Source organism: Musa acuminata, chromosome BXJ1-7 (assembly GCF_036884655.1).
Source record: "Musa acuminata AAA Group cultivar baxijiao chromosome BXJ1-7, Cavendish_Baxijiao_AAA, whole genome shotgun sequence".
Lineage (NCBI taxonomy): Eukaryota > Viridiplantae > Streptophyta > Magnoliopsida > Zingiberales > Musaceae > Musa > Musa acuminata.
In genome coordinates this window covers 41,520,253-41,533,833 of record NC_088333.1, presented here as the reverse complement: position 1 = coordinate 41,533,833, position 13,581 = coordinate 41,520,253, and the positions used below count along the sequence as shown (strand labels likewise).

Below are 13,581 nucleotides of genomic sequence, written 5' to 3'. Positions count from 1 at the left end.
ATCTTCCTCGAACGGAAGACACTTGGGAGCATGAAGAGCGTCAACGGTTTAAGTGAGGGAGAATGTCACGAACAGTTATTACGCACTCATAACATCTTTGTCAATGAATTGTTCATCGTTTTTGTTTACTTGCATATATGCTTAGCAGTGTATTTTGTCTTAATTTTCTATGTTTTTGCTTGAAAACTACGAGTAGGAACGAATTTCAAAATCTACGAGAATTTGCCATCGCCCTCGACACTCGATGAACAATCCTTTGCGGACATACGACTGTTCATTTACATTATAAAATATTTGTTTTCTTCTTCCTCTCTTTTTTCTCTTGCATATCGAATAAATAACATAAGATATCAGGATCTATCTAGTTTTTAAACTAATTAATTTACTCTTTTATAGATTTTATGAGATATCCCTTTACGAACCTAACACTCCATCCGCAGCGATCACATGGCACGCTCCGGATTACAAGTCGTAGGATTCAAGGTTGCAACATTGATTTGGCACAAGACGTTACTCAATAATAAAACATCAAACTTAAACAGGAGAAGGCCGGCAGCGTTCGCCCGTGCAAGATCAAGTCAGTGCAAACTAGCAAATATGTATATACATTGGATGAATTACGTTCGAGGATCAAGATAGCAACTATTTGTGTCATTAATACTTGAATACCTCAAGATCATCCGGGTGGCAGATAAACACAAACTTGTTTCTTTAAAATCCAATACAAACCAAGCAGAGTTTCTGATTGTAATTCACAAATACACGCCATAAACAGCCCCCCAACTTTTATCAGCATAATGACCTCTCTTCTGGAGCAAAGGCGTATGATTGTGTTGAATTGATTCAGGAGCAGCAGCTACTCTTCGTGGCGACTGGTTGACCCCGCATCTGGACCGTCGTAGGTTTGCTGGCATTCATAGCTGGCTGACTTGCCATTCTGTACACAAATCCAATGACACTATCAGTATGATCTAAAAGCTTGACTAAAAACGAATCAAACAGTGATAATTCTACGAGGTTGGAGTGTTCTTCCATGCAAATGTCGACAAATAAAAGCTCACCTGTTCTTTATATCAGCAGCCATGGTCATAAATGCCTTCTCTACATTCGTAGCATCCTTGGCACTTGTCTCCAGGAATGGTATGCCGATCTCATCCGCAAATGCCTTCAGGAACCAAGGCCAGAGATTGTTAGCTCATTCGGCTCAAATTGCAGACTGCAGAAGATGAGGGATCCTGCCTTTGTTACTCCTTAACAGCAATAATTACCTTGCCAGCTTCATAAGATACTGCCCTATTATCGGTCAGATCACACTTGTTTCCCACCAAAAGCTTGTTCACATTTTCACTGGCATACCTGTCAATCTCATTCAGCCACTGCTTGACATTGTTGAAACTTTCTTGGTCAGTTACGTCGTAGACCACCTGTCAGGCATATATTGTCAAACAAAACAGTATAGTAAACCATGGAAACTGAAATCACAGCAATAGAATCACGATGGATCTCACAATAATCCCATGTGCACCACGGTAATAGCTACTTGTGATTGTCCTGAAACGTTCCTGACCAGCAGTGTCCCACTGCAGTGAAGAGAAAACGTAATAGCATGAAAATAACCTAAATGCTTCACGACAGATGCTAAATTCATTCTTACTTACAATTTGAAGTTTTATGGTTTTCCCATCCTGCTCTACCGTGCGTATTTTCTAATGAGATAAAAGAAACTGTCATGAAACAAGTTTTGGGTGGGGAGAGGAGAAAAGGGAGCAAGAGGGAGAAGGGTATAAAACTGTAAGCATACTCACAAAGTCTACACCAATTGTACTGATGTAACTTTCTATATAGGAATCATCCTGAAGCAAGCAAGAAGAGAAACTTACATATCATAGATCTCCATATGGTTCAATAAAATTGCAGAAAAATAAGACAATGTAGCACATTTCATGCAATAAAACATGTAATACACACTTGTTACTGCACAATATAAAATGAACAAGTGTTCATCAAATGTGAAATTGCCCAAAAACTTTAGACATGTCAAAGCCTGAGGCATTGTTACAAAGAAAACATAGAATTGTCATGAAAATACATCTCATGAATTTAGAACCTGAGGGGGGAAACTCTTGGGGGGTTGGGAGAAGTCAGCAACTCACAAACCTTGCGTGATTACATCAAATAGAAATATCCTAAGAAAGAAAAGAGACTTCCAACTTCCTAAAACTAATATACCTGAAACGGAAGAATGATGATCTCAACTGACGACTCAACAACGGGCACAGTAAATAATATGCCTAAGGGTTTCCTTGGACCGGAGTCATCTACAAGGTCTTCCAATTTATACATATGTTGTGTTTGCTCATTCTTTATTCGTCTACCGCAGCAATTCCTGCTTCAACTATTTTCTTCCTGAAAACAAGCACATACACTATTTGCTTATATGATCTCTGATTGTTGGTTTTCCATAATACACATATTGTTCCACCCTAAACCTTATTCAGAACACTTATATTTTAGGAGGTTCTTTCATGTAATCATTATATGTTCTGTCAGGTTTATAATGATCCTTGGTATTAATTTAACACTCATGAATTCTCATATCGATAAAGACAAGATAATAAAATCATAATTTCTAGGTAAACAAACTTTTGTTTACCATACGGCATGATGTCTCTTGCAATTACATTTAAATCCCCAACGGTTGAGATTAACTTTTCATTATGTGATATCAAAATAAATTAATATGATTAGGTGCATAATTATTAATTTATTTTGATATCACAAAATAAAAAATTAATCTCAACTGTTATGAATTTAAATATAATGGAAAGGGATATTATGTGTGTGCATCATAGAAAATCAACAATCAGAGATCATATATGTAAACAATGTGTGCTTATTTTCAACAAGAAATAGTTGAACTAGAAACTGCCACCATACACGAATAAAGAATGAGCAAACACAACAAATACATGACCTAAAATTGGACAGTTACACATAATGTTCCTATATGATCAAAACAGTATGCCTCTATGGTAACAATGTTCCTACAGTAAAAGATATAGTGTCATAGAAAAAGCCAAAAGTAGCACAACAGAGTATTATCATAAGATGATAGCAAGTTCCAAAGAACTAGAAAAGAAGACAAAAGAGGAGATCTTCACCGCAAATCTAAGTAGAAGGCATGATTTTCCAACCCCTGAATCCCCAATAAGCAGAAGCTTGAAAAGATAGTCACTGCAATATATACATTGGTCATAGATGTTGATATTCAGAGTTTCTATTCCCTAATAAATAAAATTGCATCAATCTCAACTTTTCTCCATGCTAGAAAAATGGACGTAGGTGAATCTGTACCTAATGCTACAAAAACTGTTAAGCAATTACAAAGTTACAACCCACTAAAATATGAGTGCTAAAATCAATGCATATGGTTGATATATAGCTTCAATAACAACTATTTTTTATAAGAAAATATTTGCTGACATACCACATAACAGCAAGTCTGAGGAAAATAAATTCACAGGTCCCAACAAGTAGAGAAAATCAGCATATCTTTGTTCCTATTTTTGTCACCCATTTGAGAAATATCTTGAGCCATTAGGTTTCTACTTAAGTCTAGTTTGGCAGCTAGGAGTCTATTTACTGCACTCATTAATCAAGATGAGGGAGAGAACTGCTAAACTTAGACCTGACTAGCACAAAAGTAGTCTCCAAAATGCCATGTTTCTTTCTTCAGTAAGAAATACTTGACATTAAATGTTAATGTTTACTACGAATAACATTGTCACAAGTTCTGATTTGATATATCACACCAAAAGTCAAAAATAGTAATCCATATATGGCATACTTCTATAATAGCAATAAGATAACCTCGTAACACTAAGCCATACAAGGGATTGTTCTATTTTTGTTTCTTAATGCTAAGTCATGCAAGGGATTGTTCTATTTATGCATCAAAATAGTTTTTTTTAGCAATCAATATTATATGTTCTATCAAAATTGTAATTTTCATTTTATTAAATGTAACTTCATCAATCTGTTTTTTTTTCCCTAAAAAATTCATCAATCTGTTAATGAGTTTTTTTTTCACTTCATAAGAAACATTTCCAAACAAAAGACATTGATGAACCTGCAGATATCTATGAGGTAGTCCATCTAAAGGTATAACACTTGATGCCATGTGAGAATGGCTCAATTTGGTATGATGGAATCTCAAAACATCCCAGGATCTATATAAATCAGTTGGAATCTCATATTTCAATTTATACTTGCCATATAAGAACTTGGTCCTATTCCTATATATGCCTTAGCTCTGAAAGGGCAGGTTCCTCTGAGTCCTTATTCATTATCCACTTGCACCATGGTATCATTTCTAATTATCTATTACAATTGTTTTACCAATCTTAGACTAAAACTTCATCTTATTAGCAATTCACAAAATCATCAAACATAAAAAAAAGAGTCTCTTATGAACTAGAAAATAAAAGATAAGAATCATTCTCATGCAGCAACAAAATATTCTGCTGCGAAAAACCAAGGATATTATATAGTTTCGATGCTTAATTACAGCTGGTAAAAGAAGCAAAATACTGTCATCTTCAACAGTTTTGAAAAATTTTCATCATCTGTTTCAGTTTTAACCACATCAGAAATCAAAAAGCTCAACAAAGATATAAAAAATGATAATAAAAAATAAAAAAGCATGTATTATGGATCTGCAAAACATACCTACAAAAGAACAAAATTCTATCATTTTTAACATAGTTGAAAAATTATCACCATTTAGCAGTTTCAACTACATTAAAATGACAAAGACACACTCAAACAATGATAGCACAAAAAGAAAAAAGAAAATCATGAATTACAAAACTTCCTAGCCTAATTTTTCCACGATAGAGTGTTAAAAATCTATATCTGATTATTTTATCCGCAACAGATATTTACTAGAATCTGTACTACAAACTGAAACTTCGAGAAAGATGAGAGAAAACAAAAAATAAATATCTTTTTATGCAAAATTGTCCTTTGATCTCATGAAACAAAAAAAAAAATCAAACTCTGATCGTTATTTTATCAGTTCAGACATAACTCACGAAGTTAGAAGATACTTTACACAATAGTTTATCCTTTCGTTTATTTTCTAGTGAAAGCATGTACGAGTGCTCATAATCATCACATGGATTCAGCTTTCTCACAAAGTGGATGTGATGGCTGAAATCACACATCAAAGGAGGTAAAGCTGATAGCCACAATGGACGCACCAAATGTTTGAATCCAGTTTCTAATAATAAAAGGTCCAATATTGGTCATTATGATCTCATATTCCATGCCGATACTGATCTACACACATCTCAACAAACATTAACAGTAGAATTTTGGTCGCCAACTAGTGCGGCAAAAGAAAAGGGGGAAAAACCCTCGTCACATCAATATCCTGAACTCGCTCGCCCCTGAAGAGAGAAAAGCCGGCTAAAGCATGCCGAAAATTAGGAAATCGAGAAAAAAAAAACCAAAAGAAAAGGAGACGATCTGCCGAATCAAAAGCCGCAGAGAACAGAAAACCCTAGTTAATCGCAGACAAGAGATTACTTAGTAAAGGAAAAGAAAAGAAATCGAGGATCGGAGAAGCTTACTATTCGGGATTCATGACGAACCAACCCTCGGAACCCTAACTCAAGAAGACCTCGTAGAAACGGATGTGGAGGAGTCGAAATAGAGAGAAAGGTTTGGGCGAGGGATCGAGGAGCTCATTTAAAGAGAAACTTGGGAAGTCATCAATGTGCTTCGTCACGGGGACACCACGAGTCGTGGTGGAGTCTCCAAGCGTCTTTGGTGTCCATCCCAAAGGGACTCCTGACGCGTATAGCTTACGCGCGTGGACATACGTACCAACCTCTTCTTCTGGGGCCCAAAATGTTTGTTTGAGATACAGCCACGTAGGTACTAATTTTGAGACGACATGGTACTTTTCCTACCCCTTCCGCGTTCAGCAGCGACCCGGTTCAGCAGAGTCAGCATGGGACCCATGTTTGTTATCCTATCATGAAGCGTGTAGGTTGAACATCACAGTAACGCAGTGAAGCTGTTAACAGATATAAGCTTTCAACATAAGAATAAAAATCCGAAGCGATGTTTGTATTAAATCAATATCGAATCAACTTCCGTTGAGATTCGTGTTAAACGATCAACTCCTTGATACGTTTGGAAAAGGACTTGTGCTACGTGTGTTCCAAGAATGACAACACGTCCGCCCAAAGAAGGTGGTCCCACACACTACATCCATTTACAGGTCAGGTGAGTTTTTTGGGTACGTCACGTTCGCCGCCCCGCAGTGTCGGGATAATCTTTGTTCCCGGTCCCACGGATTCAGCCAACAATAAAAGGGACGGTGGCGACAGATCCACGTCGTCCACGAGCAGATCCCATGGCCAATATATCGGGGTGACCCGCGCCGCGGCCTATAAATGGTGAGCACTAATCACGGCCTGCCTCTGTTTGGGGCGCTCCTCCGTTACGGAGCAAGCGATCCACATCGGATATATCGGATCTCGTCCGCCTTGATACGTCCGAAACGGTTACGATGGCCCGCTTTGCCGCCGGCGCGATTCGCCGCCTCGACCTCGTCCTCGTCCTCGTCCCGCTGCTGCTCGTCGAATCCCGCCTCGATCCCATAAGGTTGCCGTCCGATCGCGTGGCAAAACCGATCATCGGTGAGGGCGACCCTTTGGGGACGAGGTGGGCGGTCCTCATTGCCGGATCCAATGGATACTACAACTACCGCCATCAGGTATATCGTCTCCCACTTCCGTCTCATGATTTTTTCCATGGAGAAAGAAGGAAACAAAAACGTCTTCTCGGAGTAACAAACCGCCTTCCTGTTTGGAAATCTATTATTTCGTCGCGTTCGTCAACGTTGTTTGTTTCATGTTACCGTTATTGTCAATAGCGTGCCCGAGGGACCAGCGCGTTCTTTTGAAGGATTTCTCGAAGAAATTTCTGATATTTCGCAATTAGATAGCATATACAGGACCATATTTTGATTAACGTGCTTGCGGAATGCGGCACGAGCTCAATTTTTCCGATGAATTCTTCATGATCAAAGAATTGGTAGGCAAAGACGTTTAGGTTTGACTCGTGGTTGTGGAAAGTATATTGATCAGACATGATTACTGGCATTTCCTCATGCTATTTTCTCTTGCCTAATTAAATGTATGCGGTCCCCTTTGTTGGGTTGTAGCGGTAGCATATATGCATAAATGTTATTCGATATTTCTGTCATTTTGTGTTCTTCTGATTCCATTTTTCAACCCTCGAAGCTGTTCCTATTGGTTTATTATTTACTTCATACAGAAACATAAAAAAAGTTTGCATCTGTTCAGTAGACTATTGGTGAGCTCTTGGGATTTTTTTGTCGTGGTTGGCCTAGAGCTGAATCATCGCTTGATAAGGAAAATTGACCCTTGTTTAAAAGAGCTCGATCGAGATAGATATTTTGTATAGTTGTTTCCACTTCTTTGAGGTTTGATTGTGAGATGGGTTATAACTGATTGGATTCCAGAGATCACCAATTAATTTTCTTTTTATGTGGAAAAAGAAAATCATTCTAGTTGCTCTTTAGCATAATACTAGCATATCTACAAAATTGTACTAATTTTGGAAAACAAATTTGAAATATTTTTCTGCTCATTATGCAAAGTTTTGGCTATAGACAATACCAAAATTGTATAAGATTCAATTTGATGTTTTCAACCTTACAATTGTCATTTATTAAATTTATCTTGCTATCTTTTTCCACAGAAGTAGGGAACAAACCTTAATGGACACTGAAGTTGTCTACTACAGTTTGGGTGTCATGGGTAAGGGTATCCAAATCGAACTGAACCGGAACCAAACCAATTCAAAACCAGTTCGGTCAGAACTGATTCACCAGTGGTTTAGTTTTGGAGGCTATAAATGGTTCCAGTTCGGTGGTAACTTTCTTTAGTTTGGTTAAACTGGTTCGATCGAACTGAACCAGTCTTAATTTAAAGGATATCAATCTGGTTGAGTTTACTATCCTAAGCCCTTAATCGATTTAAATTGATCAATCAAACTGACCCAAAGGCTCAATTTTACATATGATGTGGACTCAATTTCACAAAGTTTGTCATGATGCTCAATTGGACCAAGATTTCGGTTCGGTTTAATTGAATTGAACCGGTTCATTTAAAAAATATATATTTTTTAGTTGTATGAAATTACAAACCGGTTAACGGAACCAAGTCAACCGGTTTTGAATTGGTTCTAGTTCGGACTACCTTACTTTAACCGAATCAAATTGAAAAAATGATTCGGTTTGGTTTGACCCTTAATAGTTTGGTTCGAACAGGTTTGAACACCCCTAGTCATGGGTTAGATCACGGAAGCGCCCTCTACACATCTGAGGGTATAATGACCATCTGTATCTGATACACTCTGAAGCACATAACGACAAAAGCCTCGTTCGGATTACCTTTATATGATATTGCATAATTGCCTCCGTAATTATGGTGTAACATAAACATTCACTGTTTAGTTACACAACCATTTAGTTACACAAAATGCCTAAAGTTACACTGATAGCAACTACGAATGCTGATTGGAAGTTCTTTTATCATTGTTTATGTCATTTATATCATTTGTATGAGGAGTGTGTTTCTCTAATTCAAAAATGAATGTACTGTGCCTTCACAAGACACCAGGCTTTTGGAGTTTGCTGTTGACTGGAATATTGACAATTAGTGGCAATTGATTATTTTTAGCCAGACAACTTTTATTATATAAAGTGGCTATCTTTTTGCAGCTTGACCATTTCTTAGTGAGTTCTTCTGTAATCATAAATAGGAAATCATTTTTATGCAATATTAAAAACATCCATCCATGTCTTGATTCAGTTCTGGTTAATTTTGCCTAATATCAACACTTCTCTTTGAATTCTTTTTCAGGCTGATGTATGTCATGCATACCAAGTCCTGAAAAAGGGTGGATTGCAAGATGAGAATATCATTGTTTTCATGTATGATGACATTGCTAATAATGAGGATAATCCTAGACCTGGGGTCATTATCAATGATCCATGGGGTGAAGATGTTTATGCTGGAGTGCCAAAGGTTCTCTTTCTCACATTTATATTTACAGTTCCTGTCCATCATCATGGGCTCTTGTCTAAGTTTGGAATAATCCTTTGCAGGACTATGTTGGAGATGATGTTAACGTGAACAACTTCTTTGCTGTACTCCTGGGAAACAAGACTGCTTTGTCTGGAGGAAGTGGGAAGGTTGTTAATAGTGGTCCAAATGATCATATCTTCGTTTTCTACTCTGATCACGGTGGACCTGGAGTACTTGGTTAGTTGGACTATATGTTTCTTATTATTGTGCCATTGTAAGTCCAATTATTAAATTGTTTGTTTGGTTTCATATATTTCCATAAGAAAGAGAATATAGTTCTTTTTCTGAAGTTGTAGAACTTTGAATTATGACTAGCTGCAATTTTACTGTGAAGTTGTAAAAGTTTGTGAAACCTCAGCTTATTTGAGAATCTCATGGGATCGGGTTTAGTTCCTCAAATGTTCTATTGTCTGACTCCACACTTGTAGCATCAGAATGATAGCTTTTCTAATTTCTGTTCTAAAACTTCTTAGGGATGCCCACTTATCCTTACCTTTATGCGGATGACTTGATTGCCGTGTTAAAGAAAAAACATGCTTCTGGATCCTTTAAAAGCATGGTAACATCTATTATATACCCTGCGTATGCACTGTCATAACTTTTTTATATTGTAGTTTATATTTGTTCGTGTTTTACTATGTAGGTATTTTATCTTGAAGCTTGTGAATCTGGGAGTATTTTTGAGGGCCTTCTCCCAGACAATATAAAAGTATATGCAACCACTGCAGCAAATACTACAGAGAGTAGTTATGGAACTTACTGCCCCGGAATGTTCCCTTCCCCTCCTCCAGAATACTCTACATGTTTGGGGGATCTGTATAGTGTTTCTTGGATGGAAGACAGGTGTATAAACCTTCTCCACCAAATGAAGCATCCTGGTTATCTGATATAATGAGCATCTTTTGTTGTCAATGAATATATGCATCTGCTTTTTGGATAACATTTCTACATACAAGATTGTGCATCTTTATGTGAGCATTCTGTTTGAGAGAAAATGAAACTGTTCCTTCTATTCTTTCTTGAGATCTAGTGATATTACAGCAGAAAAAAGAGAAACAAAGAAAAAGATCCAGTGTTGTTGCATGATATTCTTGGCTTTATATTTTGGCACGTCAGCATGTCATTTATCCTTGTATAGCTTGAATTTTCTTTTAGAAAATAATGATCCTCTTTTAGGTCTTCTTGATGCAGATGAGTTAATGGTTTCTTTTGATTAAACTGAAAAAAAGTATTCTGATAGAATATATAAACAGAAATAGATCTTGAATGCCTCTAAAAAATGGAGTTCAGACTAGAGAAAACTGTGATTTAACTAAATAGCTTCTGAAGTTGATACAGAATTGATCAGGATGGGAAACAATGATTTTATGTTTTCGGTAGGGCATACTTCAAGCAGGAAGTAATCCTACTTGTTTGTGTATAAATCAGTCATGTAGTGTGTCATATCTTGGATGTCCATTGACCTTTTTGGTTTTAGTTATCTTACATGGTTATTTTTTTTGCATGGTCAGCTATATGCACAATTGGCGGATTGAAACACTGAAGCAGCAGTATCAACTTGTACGCGCTTGATGTCGTAGTTTCCTCATCGTATGTCACCTGTTTCTGTAGCTGTCTGTTTAAGCACTTCTATTAATCTTTGCAGGTCAAAACCAGGACTGCAGTTCACAGGACATATTTTTTTGGTTCTCATGTCATGCAATACGGGGATCTGGATCTAAATGCAAAAAAACTTGTTTCGTACGTAGGTTCTAATCCTGCCAATGATAATCCCACTTATGTTGATTATAATTCCTTGCCACCATTACCAGAGGCTGTGAACCAACGTGATGCAGATCTAATTCATTTCTGGCATAAGGTTCATTTTATTTATAAGTTCTTTGAACCTTTTATGCAACATTAGGTTTTAAAACATCACTTTGCCCATGCTGCTTTTGTTGTTATGCAACTAATTTCTTTTTTTTTTTCTTATTCGAAGTTTCACAGGGCACCTGAAGGTTCCCATCAGAAACTTAATGCTCAAAAGCATCTACTAGAAGTAATGGAACATCGTCTGCATATAGATACCAGTATACAACTTATTGGAAAGCTTCTTTTTGGTTCTGAGCAAGGGCCTGAAGTGCTCGAGAGTGTCCGACCAGCTGGCCAGCCTTTAGTGGATGACTGGTCCTGTCTCAAGTCAATGGTGAGTAGACCGATCATCTTAACCTTTCGACATATTGAACTTAGATGTATCTCTGAATCCTCCTATGAAGTCCTCTTTTGCTTTGCAATGTGGTCTTGTTGCTGAGACAACACACTTAGTTTGAGACACTAAAACTTACAACTGAGCAGCTGAAAACTTCATCTTACCTACGCTAGGCACCTCGTCACTTCATGCAAAATTGTACTCTAGCATGATACATATACAGTTTATTTCTAAATTGTTTTAAGGTTGCAGCTCTATTCCTGGCAGACAGCAATTGTGATAGGAAAATTGCTATGACTAATTGCACATCCCAATTATTCCACTAGCTTTTTCTCATGGTTTCAATCTTAATTGCCTCCTCATAACCATCTCTTATGTTTGTCTTTTCTAAGAATCATCACAGAATCCATATCTAAATCTTTGGTCGATCGATATGTTAACTAGGGCAATTCAGTTTCTTGGAGTACTGTGAGATACTGCATTCTAGGTCAATGCTTCCTCTGAATATGTATGTGATGATGAAATCCGAGGATTGGCGCTCGAAAGACCGGTTTCAACGATTGGTTGATGTTAAAAAAGAAGTTGGATCTCGTTGAATATTCTCTAGACTAGATCATAACTTATCATTTGATTTCAATGCTGTCGTTGCTTTTTGTTGTTGTAGGTACGGGCCTTCGAAACATACTGTGGGTCTTTATCTCAGTATGGAATGAAACACATGAGGTCCCTAGCAAACATCTGCAATGCAGGCATCAGGGAGGAAACCATGGCCGAGGTTTCTGCTCAAGCTTGCCTGAGGTTTCCCTCAAACAGCTGGTCTTCTCTCCACAGAGGCTTTAGTTCCTGACCCAATCATGTCACTAATGCCTGGCCGTGGCTTCGAAATGTGACCAGAGTGACAGTAGTTGGAGAAATCTGTGTCAGATTGAGACTCCAGAGTTCGTGAGATGCCTTTTTTTGTAAATGATTCACTCGAGGTATTTACTCTCTGTCAAAAGTAGTGGTCATCGAAGCATTCATCTTTTCTGTATCAAGCACATACGACAAGCCTACAATAACACATTTGTCATCTTCATTCCCTCAACCCCATTGCATGTTTAATAAGACTTGGTTTAAGTATATGTTCATACACATATATAGCATGCCTATGTGTTGAAGCAAAGTAAGTCTTGGCACATCATCTTTCTGCTTCTATTTAGATTCCTTCCCCAAATATGAATTTGACGCGTTAAAGGTCCCCGTCACGAAGATAAAAAAAGAAGCCTGGCTGGTGAAGTGTCATCCATCGTCAGTGCCTTCCATCCTCTGCAGTTTGGACAGAGCCATCTTCCTCGACGTCCAACGGGAACCAGAAAGTTCTGTTTCGGTGAGCTCTAACAGGCCATGTCTCCAACTGGGTGTGGTGACAAAACTACATGGAAGACAAAGAAACGTCATAAGAGAGATATATGGAAGAGGAAGTGTCTGTCAGGGATTCATGTGATGGACCCTTCTTTCCTCTGGCATTCCTCTGGCATTCGGGTTTATTTAAGTAAAAGAATAGGTGAGTGTGGCACTTCGGCGATGCGACCCTTTGCCTAAAGGTTTGTGGTTGGGACTCACTTGACAGTTGTTCTAATATAAATAAATACATCTAATATGAAAATATGCTTTTGGTTTACAACCTGGAAATATGAGAAAGTTGGGGAGTTGGGAGTTAAAGATAGATAGATTCACGCACTTACGTAAAGAGTCACTGAGAAGTCATGACAAGAACAATTCTCTTTTTATTACAGCGAGGATGCTTCTCCCCTTTTGCCCAAAGATGAGCCGCTCAAGTAACTGAAGAAGCGGCATCTTCGATTCCAAATGCTATGCCTCGATCGTCATCCTCCTCCTGAGGGCATCGGGCCACCACCACATGCTTTGTTGGTAAAGAGGCACAAATCTCGGGTCCCTCTCGTCGGCGCACAGGTACGATGACACAGCACGCTGATCGATGAACTCGCTTTCTCGATCGGAAGATTGATATCCGGGAACCCAAAGTTGGGTTTTTGACCCATCGATCTGCTCTGGCCTCACAAAGAGTGGAAGCTTGGAGATTTATGGCACCAGAATAATCTCAGACATCGGTTGCATCAACCATAGATCAATCCATCCATCACACACCACAAAATCTCACCAACAAATCATGAACATGAACTAAAGAAGGACAAACAGAACTAT

The 13,581-nt window shown here is 38.0% G+C and overlaps 2 protein-coding genes across 2 annotated transcripts; one reads left to right on the top strand and one right to left on the bottom strand.

Annotated features, from left to right (window-relative positions):
• Nucleotides 1-589: 589 nt before the first annotated feature.
• LOC103992713 (ras-related protein RIC1) lies at nucleotides 590-5,805 on the bottom strand. Its single transcript, XM_009412524.3, has 8 exons — nucleotides 5,634-5,805; nucleotides 3,162-3,234; nucleotides 1,806-1,853; nucleotides 1,659-1,706; nucleotides 1,509-1,580; nucleotides 1,269-1,424; nucleotides 1,062-1,165; nucleotides 590-937 (listed from the first exon to the last, which is right to left on the bottom strand). The coding sequence occupies exons 1-8, from the start codon at nucleotides 5,645-5,647 to the stop codon at nucleotides 844-846; spliced, it is 609 nt and encodes a 202-aa protein (XP_009410799.1). The 5' UTR covers nucleotides 5,648-5,805; the 3' UTR covers nucleotides 590-843.
• A 673-nt stretch (nucleotides 5,806-6,478) lies between these two features.
• On the top strand, nucleotides 6,479-12,511 carry LOC103992712 (vacuolar-processing enzyme). Its single transcript, XM_009412523.3, has 9 exons — nucleotides 6,479-6,787; nucleotides 8,964-9,128; nucleotides 9,209-9,365; nucleotides 9,662-9,747; nucleotides 9,832-10,031; nucleotides 10,700-10,748; nucleotides 10,834-11,046; nucleotides 11,167-11,373; nucleotides 12,041-12,511. The coding sequence occupies exons 1-9, from the start codon at nucleotides 6,581-6,583 to the stop codon at nucleotides 12,221-12,223; spliced, it is 1,467 nt and encodes a 488-aa protein (XP_009410798.2). The 5' UTR covers nucleotides 6,479-6,580; the 3' UTR covers nucleotides 12,224-12,511.
• Nucleotides 12,512-13,581: the final 1,070 nt, after the last annotated feature.

What these genes read in the sequence shown, in the direction of transcription:
- LOC103992713 (XM_009412524.3), bottom strand. An exon ending in GTACAATTGGTGTAGACTTT is followed by an intron (nt 1,707 to 1,805) that starts GTGAGTATGCTT and finishes TTATCTCATTAG; the next exon opens with AAAATACGCACGGTAGAGCA. An exon ending in TATCTTATGAAGCTGGCAAG is followed by an intron (nt 1,166 to 1,268) that starts GTAATTATTGCT and finishes TGGTTCCTGAAG; the next exon opens with GCATTTGCGGATGAGATCGG.
- LOC103992712 (XM_009412523.3), top strand. Translation starts at nt 6,581, where the DNA reads ATGGCCCGCTTTGCCGCCGGCGCGATTCGCCGCCTCGACCTCGTCCTC. An exon ending in ACTACAACTACCGCCATCAG is followed by an intron (nt 6,788 to 8,963) that starts GTATATCGTCTC and finishes ATTCTTTTTCAG; the next exon opens with GCTGATGTATGTCATGCATA. An exon ending in TGAAGCAGCAGTATCAACTT is followed by an intron (nt 10,749 to 10,833) that starts GTACGCGCTTGA and finishes TAATCTTTGCAG; the next exon opens with GTCAAAACCAGGACTGCAGT.